Raw genomic sequence first — 23,334 nt, 5'->3', positions numbered from 1 at the left:
CAATGACATTCTTCGCAGAAAGAGAATAAAGAATCCTAAAATTTATATGGAACAACAGAAGATTGTGAATAGCGAAAACAATCCTGAGAAAAAAGAACAAAGTTGGAGGTATCACACTCCCTGAATTCAAATCATACTACATAGCAATGGTAATCAAAACAGCATGGTACTGGCAGAAAAACACACACACACAGATCAATGGAAAAGAATTGAGAGCCCAAAAATGAAACCACACATCTATGGACAGCTAATCTTTGGCAAAAGAGTCAATAATGTACAATGGAGAAAGGAAAGTCTCTTCAAGAAGTGCTGTTGGGAAAACTGGGCAGCCACATGCAAAAGAATGGAAGTAGACCATTGTCTTACACCATACCCAAAAATGAACTCAAAATGAATTAAAGAATTGAATGTAAGACCTGAAACCATATAACATTTAGAAGAAAATAAAGGGGGTACACATCAGTCTTAGCAGTATCTTTCTAAATACCATGCCTACTCAGGCAAGAGAAACAAAAGAAAAACAAATAGGCCATCGGATTAAAAAGCCTCTGCACAGCAAAGGAAACCATCAACAAAACAAAAAGACAACCCACCAACTGGGAGAAAATATTTGCAAATCACATAGCTGACAAAGGGTTAATTTCCAAAAAGCACTCATACAACTCAACAACAAAAAAATGAACCACCTGATCAAAAAATGGGCAGAGGATATGAACAGACATTTCTCCAAAGAAGATATCTAGATGGCCAATAGACAAATGAAAAGATGATCAACAGGGGCCGGCTTGGTGGCACAGTAGTTAAGTGTGCAGGTTCCGCTTCGGCGGCCTGGGGTTCGCTGGTTTGGATCCCAGGTGCAGACATGGCACCGCTTGGCACGCCATGCTGTGGCAAGCATCCCACATATAAAGTAGTGGAAGATGGGCATGGATGTTAGCTCAGAGCCAGTCTTCCTCAGCAAAAAGAGGAGGATTGGGGAGAGGGGGCAGAGCAAAATGGCAGGGTGAGCTGACCCGGGATTCTCTCCCCTCCAAAATAGAACAAAAGATTGGAAGAACTGAATTTCAGAGGATAAACATAACGCCAGCTCGTTAGAGACCTACAATACCAAGAAGGCGGAGATCATAACCTTGCTTGCACCTTCGGAGGCGCTGGAACGGTAGGAGAGAACATCGCTCCCTCCCCTAGAGTCTGCAACTGTGGCACGGGTCGGGAAGGAGCGGGGGAGGGGCCGCGCGACTGGGGGATCATCCGCTGATTCAGTGGAGACCCGCTGACGGGGGGAAAGCTTCCGTCCCTGGGGACCCCATAAATCAAGGGCCTTGGGAGACCAGAGAACAGAACTGATCTGAACCCAGACCGGTGCGAGTGAGTAACAGCCCCTCCCCCCTGCTGGCAAAGCCAGTGGGCGCAGCCGTCTTGCCCCAAGGCAGAGAGCTCATAACACGCGGCTCTTGACCCCCATCTAGTGGCGACAGTCTGTAACTGCAACTGAATTCTACCACCATGGGAAAAAACCGCTCCTCTACCATCCAGCAATTGATAAAAGCCCCAGACCAGAAGGAAAACAATAAAAACAGAGAATTAAGTCCTGAGGACTTGGAATTAGGTAAACTAAGTGATAATGAATTCAGAGCAGCTATAATCAAAAAACTCAATGAAGTAGAGAGAAAGAGAAACAAGCCGAGTTCTGGAGTTACTTCACAAAAGAGACTGAAATCATAAAGAAGAATCAAACAGAATTACTTGAGATGAAAAACACAATGGACCAGATAAAACAGAATACAGATTCCCTGAATGCCCGTGTAGACAACATAGAGGAGAAAATTAGCATAATCAAAGATAGACAGGCTGAATGGCGCCAGACAGAGGAAGAGGAAGAAAGAGAACTACGAATTAAAAAAAATGAGGAAAATCTCTGAGAGATAATGGATTCAATGAAGAGTAAGAACATAAGGATCATAGGAATTCCCGAGAATGTGGAAAAGGAAAATGGAGCAGAAAGTGTGCCTAACGAAATTATTGAAGAGAACTTCCCAAATCTAGGGATCGACGGAGAAATGTGTGTAGAGGAGGGTTTTAGATCTCCTAGATTTGTCAATGTAAAAAGACCTACTGCAAGGCACATAGTAGTAAAGTTGGCAGATAGGAAAGATAAGAAGAGAATATCAGGGAAGTAAGGAAACAAAAAGAGAATAACCTATAAAGGAGCCCCTATCAGACTGTCAGCGGATTTCTCTACAGAAACCCTACAAGCTAGGAGAGAATGGAGTGATATATTCAAAGCTTTAAAGGATAAAAATCTTCAGCCAAGAATACTCTATCCAGCAAGAATTTCCTTCAGATATGAGGGAGAAATTAAATCTTTTCCAGACAAACAAAAGTTAAGGGAATTTGTAACTAAAAGCCCTCCATTACAAGAAATCCTCAAGAAGGCTCTCATACCTGAAAAAAGAAAAAGGGAGAAAGGGGACACAATCCACAGACTAGGGAGACCGATGGATAGAACCAGAACAGGATAGCAAATATTCAATTATAGCATTAGAGTAAAGGTAAGGAAACTACCAAAACAAGGATGATCTTAGCACTCTACTACAAATTAATAAGACAAGTTGGAATAAAAAATGAAAATAATTATTTAGGAGGGGAAGAGCAAAGGGTCTAAATCAGTATTGGTCAAGTAGGTAAGAGACCACCAGAGAATAGACTATATTATACAGGAGATTCTAAATACAAACTTCAAGATAGACACTAAAATAAAGTACAGAACAGAGTCACAAATCATAAATAAGGAAAAATCTAAGAAACCCAGCATAAGAAATTGCAGTATTAAATGGGTAGTCTAAAGCAAACAGGAAAAGAAACACAGGCAAACAAGATAATGAGTGACAGATTAACAGCATTAAGTCCACATGCATCAATAATCACTCTCAATGTGAACGGATTGAACTCTCCAATAAAAAGACACAGAGTGGCAAAACGGATTAAAGAACACGATCCAACAATTTGTTGCCTCCAGGAAACACACCTCAGCCCCAAGGACAAACACAGACTCAGGGTGAAGGGGTGGAGGACAATACTTCAAGCAAATAGCAAAGAAAAAAAGGTAGGTGTTGCAATTCTCATATCAGACCAAGTGGATTTCAAAATAAGACAGGTAAAGAGAGACACAGAGGGACAATATATAATGATCAAAGGGACACTTCATCAAGAAGAAATAATGCTTATAAATATCTATGCACCCAACACAGGAGCACCAAGATTCATAAAGCAACTATTAACAGACCTAAAGGAAGATGTTAAAAACAACACAATAATAGTAGGGGACCTCAACACCCCACTCACATCAATGGACAGATCATCCAGACAGAAAATCAACAAGAAAATAGTGGAGCTGAATGAAAAGCTAAAACAATTGGACTTAACAGACATATATAGATCACTCCACCCTGAAAGAGCTGAATACACATTCTTCTCAAGTGCACATGGAACATTCTCTAGGATAGACCATAAGTTGGGAAACAAGGCAAGCCTCTACAAATTTAAAATAAATGGAAATAATAACAAGCATCTTCTCAGATCATAGTGCTATAAGGCTAGAAATTAATTACAAGAAAAAAGCTGAGAAAGGCACAAAGATGTGGAGACTAAACAACACACTACTGAACAAGCAACAGATCACTGAAGAAATTAAAGAAGAAATAAAAAAATACCTGGAAACAAATGAAAATGATAGCATGCCATACCAACTCATATGGGATACAGCAAAAGCTGTATTAAGAGGAAAATTCATCGCAATACAGGCACATCTTAACAAACAAGAAAAATCCAAAATAAGCAACCTTAAAGCACATCTAACTGAACTAGAGAAAAAAGAACAAATGAAGCCCAAAGTCAGCAGAAGGAGAGAAATAATAAAAATCAGAGCAGAAATAAATACTATTGAAATGAAAAAGGCAGTAGAAAGGATCAATGAGACAAAGAGCTGGTTTTTTTAGAAGATAAATAAAATTGACAAACCACTAGCCAGACTTACAAAGCAAAAAGGGAGAAAGCTCAAATAAACAAAATCAGAAATGAGTGAGGAGAAATAACAACACACTCTGCAGAAATACAACAGATTATAAGAGAATACTACAAAAAACTATATACCAACAGAATGGATAACCTAGAGGAAATGTATAAATTCTTGGACTCCTACAATCTCCCAAAGCTCACTCAAGAAGAGGCAGACAATTTGAACAGACCAATCACAAGGAAAGAGATTGAAACAGCAATCAAAAACATCCCAAAGAATAAAATCCCAGGACCAGATGGCTTTCCTGGGGAATTCTACCAAACTTTCAGAGAGGATTTAATACCTATCCTTTTCAAGCTATTCCAAAAAATTAGGGAAGATGGAACACTTCCTAACACATTCTATGAGGCCAACATCACGCTGATACCAAAACCTGATACAGGACACCACGAAAAAAGAGAACTACAGGCCAATATCGCTGATGAACATAGATGCAAAAATTCTAAACAAAATTTTGGCAACCAGAATTCAGCAATTCATCAAAAGAATCATACATCAGGATCAGGTGGGATTCATACCAGGGACACAGGGATGGTTCAACATCTGCAAATCAATCAACGTGATACACCACATCAACAAACTGAGGAATAAAAACCACATGATCATCTCAATAGATGCAGAGAAGGTATTTGACAAGATCCAACAGCCATTTATGATAAAAACTCTGAACAAAATGGGCATAGAAGGAAACTACCTCAACATAATAAAGGCCATATACGACAAACCCATAGCCAACATCATACTCAATGGGCAAAAACTGAACGCCATCCCCCTGAAAACAGGAACGAGACAAGGATGCCCTCTATCACCACTCTTATTTAACATAGTACTGGAGGTCCTGGCCAGAGCAATCAGGCAAGAAAAAGGAATAAAAGGAATCCAAATAGGGAGGGAAGAAGTGAAACTCTCGCTGTTTGCAGACGACATGATCTTATATATAGAAAATCCCAAAGAAACCATTGGAAAACTGTTAGAAGTAATCAACAACTACAGCAAAGTTGCAGGGTATAAAATCAATTTGCATAAATCAGTAGCATTTCTATACTCAAGTAATGAATCAACAGAAAAAGAACTCAAGAATACAATACCATTCACAATCGCAACAAAAAGAATAAAATACCTTGGGGTAAATTTAACTAAGGAAGTGAAGGACCTATATAATGAAAATTACAAGGCCTTTCTGAGAGAATTGGATGATGACATAAGGAGATGGAAAGACATTCCATGTACATGGATTGGAAGAATAAACATAGTTAAAATGTCCGTTCTACCTAAAGCAATCTACAGATTCAACGCCATCCCAATCAGAATCCCAAGGACATTCTTTACAGAATTAGAACAAAGAATCCTAAAATTCATATGGGGCAACAAAAGACCCCGAATTTCTAAAGCAATCCTGAGAAAAAAGAACAAACCGGGAAAACATACTACAAAGCTACAGTAATCAAAACAGCATGGTACTGGTACAAAAACAGGTGCACAGATCAATGGAACAAAATTGAAAGCCCAGAAATAAAACCACACATCTATGGACAGCTTATCTTTGACAAAGGAGCTGAGGGCATACAATGGAGAAAAGAAAGTCTTTTCAACAAATGGTGCTGGGAAAACTGGAAAGCCACAGGTAAAAGAATGAAAATTGACCATTCTTTTTCACTATTCACCAAAATAAACTCAAAATGGATCAAAGACCTAAAGGTGAGACCTGAAACCATAAGGCTTCCGGAAGAAAACGTAGGCCGTACATTCTTTGACATCAGTATTAAACGGATCTTTTTGGACACCATGCCTTCTCAGAGAAGGGAAACAATAGAAAGAATAAACAAATGGGACTTCATCAGATTAAAGAGCTTCTTCAAGGCAAATTAAAACAGGACTGAAACAAAAAAACAACCCACTAACTGGGAAAAAATATTTGCAAGTCATATATCTGACAAAGGCTTAATATCCATAATATATAAAGAACTCTCGCAACTCAACAACAAAACATCAAACAACCCAATCAAAAAATGGGCTGGAGACATGAACAGACATTTCTCCAAGGAAGATATACTGATGGCCAATAGACACATGAAAAGATGCTCATCATCACTGATCATCAGGGAAATGCAAATCAAAACTACACTGAGATATCACCTTACACCCGTTAGAATGACAAAAATATCTAAAACTAATAGCAACAAATGTTGGAGAGATTGTGGAGAAAAAGGAACCCTCATACACTGCTGGTGGGAATGCAAACTGGTGCAGCCACTATGGAAAACAGCATGGAGATTCCTCAAAAAATTAAAAATAGAACTACCCTATGATCCAGCCATCCCACTACTGGGTATTTAGCCAAAGAGCTTGAAGTCAGCAATCCCAAAAGTCCTGTGCACCCCAATGTTTATTGCAGCACTGTTTACAATAGCCAAGACGTGGAGCAACCTAAGTGTCCAGCAACAGACGAATGGATAAAGAAGATGTGGTACATATATACAATGGAATACTACTCAGCTGCAAAACAGAACAAAACCATTCTATTTGCAGTAACATGGATGGACCTTGAGAGAATTATGTTAAGTGAAATAAGCCAGCGAGAGAAGGATAATCTGTGTATGACTCCACTCATATGAGGAATTTAAAATTATGGACTAAGAACAGTTTAGTGGATACCAGGGGAAAGGTGGGGTGGGGGGTGGGCACAAAGGGTGAAGTGGTGCACCTACAACATGACTGACAAACATTAATGTACAACTGAAATTTCACAAGATTGTAACCTATCAATAACTCAATAAAAAAAAAAGAGGAGGATTGGCAACAGTTAACTCAGGGCTAATCTTTCTCAAAAAAAAAAAGATGATCAACATCACTAATTATTAGGGACATGCAAATCAAAACTACAATGAGATATCACCTCATACCCGTCAGATGGCTATATTTAACAAAACAAGAAATAACAAGTGTTGGGGAGGATGTGAAGAAAAGGGAACCCTCATACACTGCTGGTGGGAATGCAAACTGGTGTGGCCACTATGGAAAAGAGTATGGAGATTTCTCAAAAAATTAAAAATAGAAATACCACATGACCCAGCTATCCCACTACTGGGTATCTATCCAAAGAACTTGAAATCAGCAAATCAAAGAGATTTACGCATCCCCATGTTCATCACAGCATTGTTTATAATACCCAGTAAGTGGAAGCAACCCAAGTGCCCATCAACGGATGAATGGATAAAAAAGATGCTGTGTACATATACACAATGGTCTACTACTCAGCCATAAAAAAAGACAAAATCACGTCATTTGCGACAACATGGGTGGACCTTGAGGGTATTATGCTAAGTGAAATAAGCCAGAGAAAGACAAATACTCTATGATTTCACTCATATGTGGAAGATAAACCCACAGATAAGGAGAACAGAGTAATGGTTATCAGAGGAGAAGGAGGTGGGGAGAGGGTGAAAGGGATAAAGGGGCATATATGTATGATGATGGACAAAAACTAGACTATTGGTGGTGAACACGTGGTCTATACAGAAACTGAAATATAATAATGTACATCTGAAATTTACACAATGTTATAAGCCAGTAAGACTGCAATAAAAAAATCAATTAAAAAAATTTTTTTTGAAAACTACAGGTTAATATTTCTTACAGATATAGACGCAAAATCCTCAAAAATATTCTAGAAAACCAAATCTAGCAATATATGAAAAGGATTATTCATCATGACCAAATGGGATTTGTCCTAAGAATGGTAAACATCTAAAAAGCAATTAATGTAATAATATCCTAATGGAATATAGGACAAAAACCACATGACCATCTCAATAGACACAGAAAAAGGATATTTGACAAAATTCAACACCCCTTTTGATAAAAATACTCAACAAACTATGAATAGAAGGGAACTTCCTCACCCTGCTGATAAAATAGACATATAAAAACTCCAAATCATCATCATACTTCAGTGATGAAAGACCTATTTCCCCCTAAGATCAAGACAAAGATGTCCACTCTTGCCAATTCAATTCAACATTGTCATAGATGTGTTAGCCAGACAAGTTAGGAAAGAAAAGGAAATAAAAGGCATCCAGACTGGAAAGGAAAAAGCAAAACTTCCTCTATTTGAAGATGACATGATTTTGTATAGAGAAAATTCTAAGGAACACACAAAAAACAAGGTTGCAGGATATAAAATCAAAATACAAAAATAAACTGTTTCTACACAATGGCAATGAACAATCTGAAAACGAAATTTACAATAGTATCAAAAAGAATAAAATACCTAGGAATAAATTTAAAAGAGCAAAAACTTATACTCTATAAAAATTGTTGAAAGAAATTAAAGAAGACCTAAATAAATGGAAAGATATCCCATGTTCATGGAGTGGGAACACTTAATTTTGTTAAAATGGCAATACTCCCCACATGGATCTACAGATTCAATGAAATCTCTATCCCCATAGGAAATATCTAGAAAAGGCAAACCTATAAGACAGAAAGTAGATTAGTGGTTGGCTAGGGCTGGGAAGGATGAGAGGATTGGGGTAGGGGTTATGGCTAAGGGGTGCATGGTTTCATTTTACGGTGATGAAAATGTTTTAAAATTTATTGTGGTGATGGTCACACAACTCAGAATATACTAAAAACCACTGAATTATAAACTTTAAATGGGTAAATGGTACAGTATGTGAATTATATCAGAATAAACTGTTTTAAATAAATGAATAAAATAATACATTGCACATAAAACTTCCATGCCTAATTTCCAAACAAATTTATTATAAAATAGCTTTAATATTTTGACAATAAAAGTATGCCATGATCTTTAACCCTGTAGTCAGTTGCAAAGTTCTACTGATGCTTCATTCATTCATTAATATTTGAGAGTCTACTCTGTGCTGGGCATATAACTCTAAAGCTCTAGATATAAAACAGTGAAAAAAATGGGTAAAAATTCTTCTCAGGGAGCCTATATTCTAAAGGGGATGGATAGATAATAAATAACTAAAACATATAGTATGGCAAATAGTGTTAAGTGTTGAGCAGAAAAATAAAGTAGGGAAAAAGAACTAAACAGAGACCCCACCACTCACTCCACTCCTCTTTCCTTAATTTTAGCATAAGGTGACCAGGGAAGACCAGAGAAGGTGATATTGAGTCAAAACCTTAAGGAGGTGAAGGAGGAAGCCGGATAGATACTAGAGGAAAAATAGTCCATGCAGAGGGAACATACTCCTAAAGCAGGAGTATACAGGTGAGTGTTGAAGTATAGCAAAGCAACCATTGTGTCTGCAGCAGAGTGAGCTGGCAGGAAAGCAGTAGGAGAGGAGGTCAGAGAGGTTATAGACAACCTGTGTAAGGCCCTGTATGCCACTCTAAGGAGTTTGGCTTCTACTTTTCACTTTCTTGAAAATACCTTTCATATCCCTCTTTCCTACTCCATTCTTAATGCAACCCTCAAATCCAGACCCCTATCACCCTCATTGCATGATTACATGACAAGCAAAACTAGTCTCTGCCATTAAAGTGTGCCAGTAAATATCTATTAGATTAGTCTTTCTTAAAACATTCTTATCATCATGTCACTTTTATTGGTTTCTTACTTAATGTCTAATTCAAGTCTAAATTCTTCTGCTTGTAAATCAAGGTCTTCCCTAAACCAACAACTGTGTATCCACTCTAGAAAAGATAATCTATCTCCCACATATGCTATACAGTCATCCCTTGGTATCCGGGGAGATTGGTTCCAGGGCCCGCCCACGGATACCAAAATCTACCAATGGTCAAGTCCCTTAGTTGGCCCTCCATAACCACGGGTTCTGTGGTTGCTTGAACCACAGATGCGGAATCCATGGATATGGAGGGCAGACTATACTTACCTCCTTTTTTGTAAAGGACTTTAAACTTTATGATATTCCATCACTAGGATGAACTTTCAACATGGCTCAACCAAGTTTTTCCACTTGGTTTCCTACTGTGAATTCCCCAATGGTGGTCTCCCCCTTCTCTGAATTCCTATTAACACTTAACCTATACAAGGTAATTTAGCAGACAAGGGGCATTACCGTGGAAAGACTGATCTGCAAATGAATATTTTTACTTTAACAAAAACTGCCTCCTCTCTTTTTCACATGCATCATCTCAATTAAATTATAAACTCATGGAGAAGGATGATGCCTGATGCTATGTTCCTAAAAGCACCTTATGCCAAACACTAAGTAGGGGCTTGGTACTTAACTATAAAGACGAAGCAAACATACTCTTTCTTCCCTACCAAAAGAGACTCACGTAGTTTCAGAGAATCATATTGACTCTGTTAGGCTAAAATGGATCACTGCAAAGTCAACTTTAAATGATAAGCTTTAATCAAGGGTTAAAAAAAACAAAAACTCTCCAGGATATTTCCTGCAAGTTAAAATTAAGATGACACCCATATTCCATCAACAACTGGCATACTGTAACAAAAATATGGGCAAAAATGTAAATGTTTACCGGGGAAAAGCAAGACTTTTAGAATTTATAGAGATGGAATTTCCAGACCTTTTACCTTATTAAGTTCTTTCCGTACCAACAAAACTTCTCCCATATTTACATCAATAGAAAGGTAATAATGAGGTATGGTTTGCTTAGATTGCATTAACCGCTGTGCAATAACCTGAAATCAAAGAGATCAAAAAATAATTATCTTGAGTTGAGATGAGACCTTACCCACGGCTGTTTGCCCCTTTGCCCTGCTCCCTGGTAATGCTTACTCCTCAAGCATTAGTAGAACTGGAGGATGAAGGATTGTACCATAATTTAGCCCCTTCCAATGGCATTTAATCAGAACAGTGTTTACCCCAAGTACTCAATTGGTCAAACCAGACATCTCTTAAACTAATCATCTAAGATTCCCAACGAAAAAAGTCTCTGTCAGTATTTCAAACTATATATGCAACTAAACAATCAGAGAAAAACACGCCCCCAAGAGCTTTGGTTCCAGATTTATGGTAACAGTCTTACTCGACGAATGTTGCTGATTGGTATATCTGTGAAGACACCTGTAGGAACTGGTGCCACTCCTGGAACTGCGGGAGGAGGCACAGCAGCTGCTGGAGCCTATGGGGAGGTAAAAAAACCTCTTGGTAACTGTAGCTCAATCTTAGCAGAAGCAACTGGTGACTATTTTACAGATGGCAAAGTAAAAACTAAAAGGCTTATAGAGAAGTACAGCTATTTCTATCCCAAGGGAGCAAAAAGAACTCAGATTTGGACTGTGCTTAAGAGTTTTGTTTTCAGTTTTTATATTTAGAATTCTGTAACCATGTTTTAAGTGTCATTTTTCTTTGAGCCAGACTATGTTTGATGACTAGTTTATGTCAAAATATTTTTTTTCTTTTTTTTAAAGATTGGCACCTAACATCCATTGCCAATCTTATTTTTTCCTTTTCTTCTTCTTCTCCCCAAAGTCCCTCAGAACATAGTTGTACATTCTAGTTGTAGGTCCTTCTGGTTCTGCTATGTGGGACACCACCCCAGCATGGCTTGATAAGCAGTACTAGGTCTGTGCCCAGGATCTGAACTGTAAAGCCCTGGGCTGCTGAACTGGAGTGCACACACTTAACCACTCGGCCATGGGGCTGGCCCCAGATCAAAATAGTTTTGTTTTGCAAAATTATCTTCAAGAAAAGCAATCAAAGCATTCCTAAATTGAAAGAATTAAGAGATAAATATAAACAAGGTAATTCATTTTCCTGTACAGTGTTAAGAAAAAACAATGAAGGGCCAGCCTGATGGCATAGTGGTTAAGTTCTCACGCTCTGCTGTGCTCACTGTTGGTGGGAATGCAAACTGGTGCAGCCACTATGGAAAACAGTATGGAGATTTCTCAAAAAGTTAAAAATAGAAATACCTTATGACCCAGCCATCCCACTACTGGGTATCTATCCTAAGAACCTGAAATCAGCAATTCCAAAAGGCCCATGCACCCCTATGTTCATCGCAGCATTAGTTACAATAGCCAAGATGTGGAACCAACCTAAGTGCCCAGCAACTGATGATTGGATAAAGAAAATATGGTATATATATACAATGGAATAATACTCAGCCATAAAAAAGGACAAAATCGTCCCATTCACAACAACATGGATGGACCTTGAGGGTATTGTGTTAAGTGAAATAAGCCAGACAGAGAAAGACAAACTCTGTATGATAACTCCATTCATAGGTGGAAGTTAACATATAGACAAAGAGAACTGATCGGTGGTTACCAGGGGAAAGGGGGGGTGAGGGGAGGGCACAAAGGGTGAAGTGGTGTACCCACAACATGACTAACAATAACGTACAACTGAAATTTCACAAGGTTGTAAACTATCATAATCTTAATTTAAAAAAAAGAAAAAAAGAAATAAAAATAGGGCCTGAATGAGGAGAGGATGTATTAAGAAAAATTTAGTATCACTACTCAAAAAAAGACAGTTTGGAATGCATGTCAATGTAGTATATCATCTTTGCTTTTGTATATGAAAGACAGCATATTCATATCTATATAAATTGCTAGCCAGTGAAATTAAACAAAAGAAAACACAATACTGGTTAAGCTATTCCATTCATAAATAATGTATGAAAGGGTCTAATAGACTGGACAAAGCACTTTGCACAGACAAATTACAAAAAAAAAAAAGCCAAATGTAACTCACAGGAGCAGCTTTAGTCGGCACAAAAGAGTCGATGTCCTTCTTGACGATTCTGCCTTCTGGTCCTGTCCCTGGAAGAGATACATGTGAGACCATACTGCTGGTTCCTCAAGGAGATCAACGATGATCCTGAAGTGCAAGTTGCTAACGGTTCTCTACCAAAGACCCTCTGAGGGAATCACTGTCTTAATCCTGCCCCTTAAAGTGCTCCCTAAAAATACCAGCTGGTGTCAATTACTAATTTTAATTCACACAGAGTGCTCTTGATTGATCTGTAGTGGTTTTTTTTTAACTATAGCAAATATTCTTTTATTTTAAGTATTTCTCTTTTAGAGTTTTATCTAATTAAGTTGTACTTTATTTTTTCATGTTCTTTAATTTAAATTGGGAAATACCAGCATAAGGATAATGCTGAGTACAATTTATACCTCCAAAAGTAAGTCTGGCTGCCTCCTCCTGGTTAGCTCCAAAACCCTTTCTGAATCCTGAAACAGCTCTCATTTGAGTTGTAGATTCATTTGATCATGAAGAATTCCCTTTGTACACAGTCGACAAATATGAAAATAATTGTTTTGGACAAATCAGGCAAGTCAATTTTTCCACCACAAAATAACGTGAATAACTCTCAATTGCAATGATCTCATCTTTAGAATGATTCACTCCTTATGTGATCTCCAACATGCAAGGCTTTCTCACAGGAGCCAAGGCTCTAAACTGGCCTGTGTTAGAGCCTATGTAGGAAACAGGTGCAATGTCACACATGAGGAAAGATCTTCAAACTTCTCTCAATGGGCTTAATTTTATTTTCATTCAATTTCCTTCCTCCTCCCATCCACAACTTTAGACCCAAGTAGATAATCCTGAACCTTAATTCTCAGGAGATTGAGAATTTAGTTATTAAAATACCTTTTACACTGGCCCACTTCTAGAAAAAATTTGGTCAAATTGATTCATCTGCCCCAAGGCAGACTTTTAAAAGGATTCTCGTTGTGCGCAGTTCGTCCCAACTCCTTTCCTTCATTATGAAGAGTGAGTAGGCTAGGACTGTGTTTATCCTCACCAGCAGCTCTAGGACAGAGGTAGCAGCACCCCTATTAGATTCTCCTCCTTTACAAAAAGACAGAAACCATAACCTCCCCTTACAACCAAGGCTGATCTGGACACTGTGGCCCCTCAAGAGGAGGACAGCTGCAGTACCACCTGCCTTATGCTAAGCTTCAACCCACAAGAATTTCCTATTAGGAGTTAGCTGAAATCTTTTAAATCCTTTTGCCTATTTCCCTAAGAAGGCACAACAGGCCATCATAAAACAATATGGTATAAGGGGAAGAACACTAGACTTGGAATAAAAAACACAGGGCTGTTGTCAAACATAAACTAAACTGATGACTGTAGTCACTTAATCTCATCTGGTCTTCAGTCTCGTCTGTAGGATAGAGATTATAATACCAGTCCCTGCTCACAGGGATGTCGTGAGGATAAAATGGGATAGTGATGTCAAAGTGCCATGCATCAAAGAAATATAAAACATAATATGGGTAGTTTTGAGATATATCAAACTCTGAACATCAGGGTTTAGGATTTAAAACAATTTCTCCTCAAATGGTTACATTTTGGTTAAATTTCCTAAGTAATCTGTCCTTCTAGGGAGAGTAGGGGGACTGGAGATTGAGCTCAACAATCAATGGCCAATGATTTAATCAACCACGCTTTTTAACTGAAATGTAAAAACTCTTGAACAACAAGATTTGGAGAGCTTCTGGGTTGGTGAGCACACCAATGTGCTGGGAGGGTGGTGCTATAGAGAGGGCCTGGAAGCTGTGCACCCACGCTCCTACCACAACCCCATACCTTGTCCCATGCGTCTCTTCTATATGACTGTTCCTGAGTTGTATCCTTTATAATAAAATGGGCAACAGTAAACAAAGTGCTTTCCTGAGTTCTGTGAGTCGTTCTGGTGAATTATCAAATCTGAGGAGGAGGTCTTGGGAACTCCTGATTTATGACCAATGGGTCAGAAGTATGAGTGGTCCCAAGACTTTCAACTGACATCTGAAGTGGGGGCAGTCTTGAGGGACTGAGCCCTTAAACCTGTGGAGTCTGATGCTAACTCTGGATAGTGTCAGAATAGGACTGAATTGTTGGATACCCAGCTGGTGTCAGAGCATTGACTGTTAGTGTGGAAAACACACACATTTGCTGTCAGAAAACAGCACACAATCAATGATCCTCTCAGCTCATTTAATGTAGACCACGCCCTCCTCCTCCTACAAAATTTCTTCGACCTCATCAAGACCTTCACTCCACTGACTCCTCTGCTCTCACCATCCATTATCTCCTTCTTGTCTTCACTTCCTCCTTACCCAGCTTATACTCTGTGGATCACTGTTAAAATCACTCCCTGGTCAAACTCTAAAACATTTGCCTTCTCAATGCTAGCACCAGAGGAGCTTAATGTTGCTAGGGAAAAAAAGCACACACCTAGCTGACTGACTGTACTATAAATTCAGGGCCACAAACCTAACGTAGACACACAAAACTACCCAGAAATTAAATTATATTTCCCTTGAATTCACATTCTCAATCTCTGAGAACACTACTCCATGATCTCTCTAACCTCAAACCTCCCCGTATTCATTCTCCAGCTGATATCCTCACTTCATATTTTATTGATCAAAGAGTAGCAACCAGAGAGGTACTCTCATCTTCTGCCACCAAACCTATAAAACCACCCCATATTCTCTTCTCTCCTACAAAAACAGACAAAATGTCCCTAATTCCTATCAAGGCCAATCCCATCAACCCTTCCACTCTCAAAAACTTTGTTTCTTGCCAGATTATTCTGCCCTTTCTCCCTTTCTCCATCATCAATTTATCCTTTTCTATTAGACCACTGGTTCTCAACCAAGGGAATTTTGCCCCCTAGGGGACATCTAGCAATGCTTGAAGATATTTTTGGTTGTCACAAGTGGGGGATGCTACTACATGTAGTGGGTAAAGGCCAAGGATGTTGCTAAACATCCTACAATGCACAGGACAGCCCCCTACAAACACAAAGAATTACCTGGTCAAAAATGTCAATAGTGCCGTAGCTGAGAAACTCTATACTAGGCCCATTCTACTAGCTCTCATTTTCAAAAGCCCTCTCTTGAGCCCATATTGTCTCAAAGCTACAACTCTACTTCTATGCCTTCCTTCACAGCAAAGCTTCTTGAATGAGCTGTCCACAATGCTATCTCCACTTCTTCTTCATCCACTTTGTGCTTTTCAACCTATCCAGACTGGCTTCCACTGCACTTTTGTTTCTATATTACTGTTGTCAAAACCCCATCTCCAATCCTTGACTAAGTTCTATGGATTCTATGTCAAAAATGTATCTTGAAGCTGTCCATTTCTTTCCATTTCCACTAAGCCACCATCATTACCTCCAACAAGAGGATCTTATCAGGTTCCCTGGCTTTCATTTAATCCATTTGCACAGAGCAGCCAAACTCATCTTTTAAAAATATAAATCATTTCACATCACTTCGTTGTTTTAGTCTTTCAATGGCTTCCTACTGCACTGCAAATACAAATTCTACCATGATCCGTAAAGTCCTTTATGTTCTCACTCTTGTGTTTCTTTCCAACCTCTACACTAGACTCTTTGCTCACTATGCTCCATTAACTCTGGTTTCCTTTATGTTCTTCAAATGTGCCAAGCTCTTTCCCACTTTAGACTATGTACTACTGGTCTGCGCCCAAGATGCCTTCCCCCCAGTCCTTCACATGGTTGGCTCATAGCTGACTCCTTCTCATCTTTCAGGTCAGATAAATGTCACTTCATCAGAAAGATCTTCCCCAACCACGCCGTCTAAAAGCAGTCACAACTGCACATATCTTTACCCTGTTACTCACTGGTATATCACTTGGTTTATTTCTTTCTTAGCATTCAAATTATCTTATTTAATAATAGTAAGTTATTATTATCATTATTCCTAATACCTTTATATGCTTTCTATGTGCAGGCACTGTTTATTAACTTATTTAATCCTCACAACCTATAGGGCATTATTTTTATATACAAATGAAGAAACCAAGACACAAAAGGTCACATAGCTATCGTACAGCAGAGCCGAGGTTCAAACCAAGCATTCCAGCTCCAGAGCCCGTACTCTTAACTAGTATGCTCTACTCCCTTTCTGGTCACTTAATTCTTTATTGTTATTAATATAAGCATCTGAAAATGAAATCTTGTCTGTTTTATGAACAAGTGTTGGATGCAGAACCAATATTCACTGAAAATTTGTTTAAATGATAATAAATGAATCACCTAACTCTGCATGATAACAATATTGAGATGTTTCCACTTCTATCTTTAGTAAGGTAGCCAGTGTTGCTAAATATTTAATAAATGGTCCTTCTTTACTTGTCTAAATTCTTCAGATATAATTATTAAACCAGTCCCTCTTCCTCTTAAAATTTACTCCAACTGCTGTCCCTGATTCTAATCACATGAACATAAAGAATGGCAATATACTAATGAAATAACATTAAGGTGGAAAAAAGGGTCTTCTAATATTACAAGAATCTTCTGAAGTCCAAAAAATGTATAACATTCTATTCTTGTGTCTTTGGGAATTGGCTTGCCTTCTAACCACACAACAACTGATTGCAGACAAATGATAAGCAGCACTGAGTACCCATAGCTGGACGATTGGGGGAAATAATCATTACTTTCTTGAGAAATTAAGGAAGGCAGAGCATCAAAACAGAAGGCAGCACAGGATAGTGAGAACAACACAGGCTTTAGAATTAAACAAATTTAGATTCAAATTGTAACTTTACTACTTAACAGAAAGGGAGATCCCTTACAAGTCTATTTTCTTATCCAAAATAGGGAAGAACAATTCTTACTTCAAGAAACATTGCGTAAATTAAATGTGGCAATTAAGTGACTAGCACACAGTAGTAGCCATCAAACAATGTTCCAGGAATATTAATTTTCTTCCTTTTCCAAATAAGTATCTTAATTATCTTACATCAATTTTAGCTTTAGTTCAAAAACTAAATTTATTTCAATGCCAGGCAATAATAATAATATGAACAAAACTAATGTGTACTGACTATTATATTCTAGACACTGTTCCAAGCACTTCGCCTGTTTTAATGTACACTATTATCCCAGTTTTACAGATGGACTAAGTAAAGACATATACAAGTAATTCACCTAAAGACACATTACACAGAAAATGATAAAGCTAGGATTAAACCCCAGACGATCTGATTCAAAACCCCATGCTCTTATTACTAAGCTACAGTTTCTCTTTGGGGAGAAAAAGATGAGTAAGACATTATCCTTTACCCTCAAGGAGGTTTAGTTCAGTTTTATATTAGTTTTATTACTTTAAGTCATTTCAAATCACCCCAACTCCATGTTTTATTTTGCATATTGCTACAGTCAGCCTACCAATAACAGAGATTGCTTATTACATAATCAAGTCCTATAACTCAGCTTTGCTAAACAAGCACATTATACTTTCACCAACAATTAAGCAGTTTCCATAAATAGAGAATGAAAAAAGCCATCTAAATTATATAGGTAGATTCTAGACAGACTAAATAAAGTAAAATAAGTTTCCCTACTCTGTGGTGGCAAAAAGGAGGTATTTCCCCCCTCCTCCTCCCCACTATCCCAGATAAGACAACTATATAGAGTTGTACTTGCTGGCCTTAAAGAGGAAACTCAACTAAATTTTACCTTTACAACCTCATTCCACAGAAACAAGACTTACCTTTTACTTGTGTAAGGTCAATCCCTTTCTCGGCTGCCAATTTCTTTGCAAGAGGACTAACAAACAACCTTCCCTTTGGTCCAGCAGGAGCAGCTGGGCGGGCAGCTGAAGGTGTAGGGGTTACAGGTTGGGGAGTTGGAGGAACAGAGGCCACCTTTCGAAAACAGTCACAAATTGTTAATTTGCCACTGTACAGATTGATCTGAAAGATCAAGAGTCTACATTTTATTAAGATGTCAAAGGTATATTAATTAAATAACTTTCCTCTTTTTCCAAAGATCGTAATGCACATTTTTCCTGCTTAACCAACACAGCAAGATTATTCAAAACTTTATGTCAAAGACAGAACAAAGGCAAATTATCTTACTCCATAACTTGGACAGGCATGGATTTTAAAACTGCCAACCAATAAATAATATCCTTAGAGCCCTTCTTCACTTTACTTGCCGCTTCTCATTCTCTTTATCACCAATGTGTTTCTTGTTTTCACTTAATTTCAAAATAATAAACTATGCTGGAAGATTCTATGTTCGAAGAACTTTAAGAAATAAACCAATACTACTACTTGCCAGCTCCCTGTGAATGTATGGCAGTCAGAAATCAAGTTTTCTCTGACAGAAACGTGTACCTACTCTCAACTCATGTGATTGCAGCAACCGCAGAAGCCTCATTATACTGTTACTGAAGCTTAGAGTTTGTACAAGTTCATGCTATACGTGCATAGTGTAGAGCATATAGTGACAGACTAAATCCTATGCAAAACAAGCCATGTTATGTCAAGGTTCCAATGTATTACAAATATAAGCTTGATCTGCTATAATATGTGAATACCAAGACTGACAGCAACAAAGATTATACAGTAAATTCTATAGAAAATGGGGAACAAAGCATTACCTTCCATATCCATATCTACACCTAAAGCAGAAAAAGAACACATCACCTTAGCTTTGTTCTCAGCAGGACTCAAGACAGCAGGAAAAAAAAAGAAAAGCTACAAGGATCAAACTATTGACCACTAGATGAGTGGTGTAGTGCCACATACCCTGTAGGTCTCCACAAATATTAACTGACTATCTCCCTCCTTATTCATAGAACCTTAGAGCTGGAAGGAACCTAGAATATCATCTAATGTAATTCCTTGATTTAGAGATGAGTAATACGCATTCCTTCAATTCTAGAAGCATACCTACCGGGGGTGGGGTAGGTGGTGCCTGTGGTTTTAAATCCGTTACTTCAGTCGGCCTATAGTCAGCAAATGCTGGGATATCTGCCTCTTTTTCTACAATGATACAGAGTGGGGTTCCTAGAGGGACGTCTCTTGTGCCTTCAGGGATCAGGATTTTTGCCAAGTAACCTTCTTCCTGTACTTCAAAACCTTAAATGGAAAGAAAAACCATTATGGAACTTAAAGGGCTCCACTATCCCACCAAACTCAAAGCACAGTTTTAAGAAAAAGGCTCCTCTCCTTCAAACTAGCTATCTAACCTTTTGCAAACTATTCAGCCTCTCTGTGTCTCAGCTTCTTTCCCTATAGAATGGGGATAATAACAGTACCTACTTCACAGGGATATTATGAAAATTAAATAAATTAGTACTTTTAGCACTACTGAAAGTGAATCAGTACTGGTACAAAATACTAAATAAATATCTGTTAAATAAAACTATGAGAGATTACAGACAGTGGTTAGTTCTGAACATTTTCTTAAAAACACCTCCATGGGCAGCCCCTATGCGTACCCACTGCACTGCTAAAGATCAGACCCACGGGAATGTTAAATTAAGGGAGCTACTAGGCTTGACAGTGATGGGAGATTACACCCCAAAAGCATCGTTGGAGCTTTTCAAAGAGGGTATACTTGGTATTATACCAAATGTATCAACGTGATGAAATATAGCATTACCAGGGTTTCCACGGTATTCGCAACTTACATTTTATTTAGCTACTGCTTTTCTTACAAGGAATTCAAACACGAAGGACTGCAAAAGTAAAACTAAAAGAAGTCACTGCAGAGGACAGCTATTGCCTTCCAGATCTCGGCTTTCTGTGGCATTGTGCCTCTCCCTGATGGACACATATTTGATGAACTCTTCCACTTCCCAGTTGAGAATTAATATCCAATAAAAGATGTGTTTAAGCAGAAAAGACTACAAGGCCACGACAGAGTTTAAAAGGTTTGATTAAGGTAATACTTCTCTAGCGACTGTTTCTAGAATACCAGCCCCTGCAGCAACATTAGTATTCAAGTTAAAATGCAAAGCAGACCTACTGTTACCAAGGTTTTTTGTTTTTCTCTTTAAGAAACAGAATCCTTTCTTCTAATAAAATCCTATGAGGGGAAGCACAATATGCAAAAAGAAAAGAGGAGTTGTTCTGGTGGAAGTTGGGGGCAGGGGGCAGTGCACAGTCAAGTCCTGCTTGTTCACTTCTCCTTTTCCCCAAGGTGTCATCAAGGAATCAGGGGGTTTGAAGAACACAATCTGAAAACAACCACTGCAGAGGATGCCCAGAATCTCCCACTGCATCTCTAGGGACTGGACAGGAAAGAAAGATATTTATCTATAAATATTATCAGAAAGACATGATTGTCTATGTGGCTTTTATTCTGAGCATAAAAACAAATTAGGAAAGGAATATACGGAAATGTGATACGATATCTGAACAGGATATATACATTCTATCAGTCATTCTCAACTATGAAAATGACCTAAACCCTGGTTTCAGTTTTCCCTCAGTCATCTTAAATTCTTTGGTATTTTCCTGCCTTGGAAGTTATTTTTTCCTGCTTCCTCTTTTTTTCCCTTGTCCAGTTTAAAGAATGGCAGTTCTGATATAGCTTCTCAGTAACATAATAAGGCCAAGAAGCAAACTCAGGCCTAAGATAATCCCAAAGTTGACATATCCTTGATTCACTGACAGTGCAGTATGAAACTGACAAATCCGACTACGCACACTTTTGTTATGAGATATCCTGTTCCAGGAAATGAATCCAAAGAATTAAAATTTTTTCACCTTATCACTCACTCGTTATAGGATAGAATGGCAATCCTCTTCCCTCACTGGAAAACTCAGTGCCTCACCCGTTAAGAGCTGAAGAAATCTCACCTATAGTGGCCTTGTCAGTCTCTATCTCTGCCAATAAGTCTCCTTCACTTAGCTTCTCACCCACTTTTTTTTCCCATCTCTGAACTGTGCCCATGGTCATGGTAGGAGAGAGAGCAGGAAGAACCACCTGCAGAAAGAAATACATGTTATTGCTTAATACTGGGAAGCTCTGGATACAATGGAACTTAAGCAAGCTTAAACAGTTTTATGGGATGAGAGTGACTGTGAGAAGCCGAATCCCCGTCTGCCTGATGTCTCTCTAACAGTAAAAGCTCAGTGTCTCAAAAGTGTCCCACCAGTGAAATCATCCTTCAAATCTCAAGCTTTACAGTATCAGCAATACTCCTGACTCACCCTCCAAAGTTAAAAGCAACGGGCAGATGGAAAAGCTTTCTTTCTAGACAGTCAAAATTAATTCCTCAATAAATATCTAAGCACAGAGCATCTTTTCATCTTTTTCTTTTAACACTTAGATTAAGCTAGAATTTTTCATTTTCACAGAATGACCTGGGCCCAGACTGTTCCATTAAAATTTTGCTGCGCTCTTTATCAGTATCTATCTTTTCCCTCAGAGGAAACTGCATTTCTCCCGAATTTCCCAAATACCTTTCCAAGATAAAAACTAAGAAGTGTTCTTACAATAGTCACTTTCGGCTCGATAAAATCTACACATCAGATTGGCCAATCTAAATTAAAAATTGCTTTCCTACTTATACGGCTTGCGTGTCCACTGAATTTGGATGCTTATTCAGTTATTATGGGTCTTGTTTGTTGCCTTCTTAGTCTTTTGTACCTAATTAACAATAAAATCACGCTGAGAGAAAAATCATTTCCATTGAAGATGTCTCAGGAAGGCAGGAAAAAAAGTAAAATAAAACTTAGACTGTAATTAGAAAATTTTTTAAAAATTTTTTTCTTGTAGGGGCCGGCCCCATGGCCGAGTGGTTAAGTTCGTGCACTCCGCTTTGGTGGCCCAGGGTTTCACCAGTTTGAATCCTGGTGCGGACGTGGCACCACTCATCAAGCCATGCTGAGGCGGCATCCCACATGCCACAACTAGAAGGACCCACAACTAAAAATACACACCTATGTACCTGGGGGCTTTGGGGAGAAAAAGGAAAAATAAAATCTTTAGAAAAAAAATTTTTCTTGTCAACCTTCATCTACTTCCTAAAAATTGGTGAAGCCAACAATCTCTATGCAGTATCTTAAAGGATAATTATGACACAACCCTAACACTTGCACACAAAGCCACAGACATAAAATGGAAAGAAATGAAGTAAAAGTCTTATGTAGTAAGACAGAATTTGCTGAACAGGATGAAATAAATACGTGAACTGAACACCAGACAAAACTTCATCATGAGTGACTGCTAATAATAAATCATGGAGGAGAACATTACGTTCAAAGAAGACAATAATTCCCATACAGAAATTTCTACAAATAAACTAAGAGAAGGAAAAATTCCAGTCTTAATCCTTTAGAAAAACGACAGCTGGGTTTTATCCATTTCTAATATCCGAAACACACAAATATAAATGGGATAACCCTAATATCTAGTAAACTCAGTCTCTTACAAACTGACTTAGTAAACAGAATCAACAGTGATTATAGTTACTGCCTTCAGCTTTCTTGCAATGCTATTATATATGTCTATTCTATGCTTATTATTTATTGTCAGTTTCCTCATTAATACTACTGGACTACTTCATCCAC

At 38.2% G+C, this 23,334-nt stretch overlaps 1 protein-coding gene across 1 annotated transcript in view; it reads right to left on the bottom strand.

The window, feature by feature from the left end:
- Nucleotides 1-23,334, bottom strand: part of DLAT (dihydrolipoamide S-acetyltransferase) — a 41,192-nt gene that overhangs the window by 14,762 nt on the left and 3,096 nt on the right. Inside the window, exons 5-10 of the mRNA XM_070624870.1 lie at nucleotides 21,619-21,745; nucleotides 19,706-19,890; nucleotides 18,516-18,669; nucleotides 12,745-12,812; nucleotides 11,069-11,164; nucleotides 10,614-10,721 (exon numbers count right to left, since the gene is read on the bottom strand). Of these exons, the coding sequence (XP_070480971.1) occupies nucleotides 10,614-10,721; nucleotides 11,069-11,164; nucleotides 12,745-12,812; nucleotides 18,516-18,669; nucleotides 19,706-19,890; nucleotides 21,619-21,745 (738 nt within the window). The remainder of the gene's footprint in view (nucleotides 1-10,613; nucleotides 10,722-11,068; nucleotides 11,165-12,744; nucleotides 12,813-18,515; nucleotides 18,670-19,705; nucleotides 19,891-21,618; nucleotides 21,746-23,334) is intronic.

Source organism: Equus przewalskii, chromosome 6 (genome assembly GCF_037783145.1).
Source record: "Equus przewalskii isolate Varuska chromosome 6, EquPr2, whole genome shotgun sequence".
Taxonomy (NCBI): domain Eukaryota; kingdom Metazoa; phylum Chordata; class Mammalia; order Perissodactyla; family Equidae; genus Equus; species Equus przewalskii.
The sequence above is the reverse complement of the archived record's forward strand: the minus strand, read 5'-3'. Positions and strand labels throughout refer to the sequence as shown.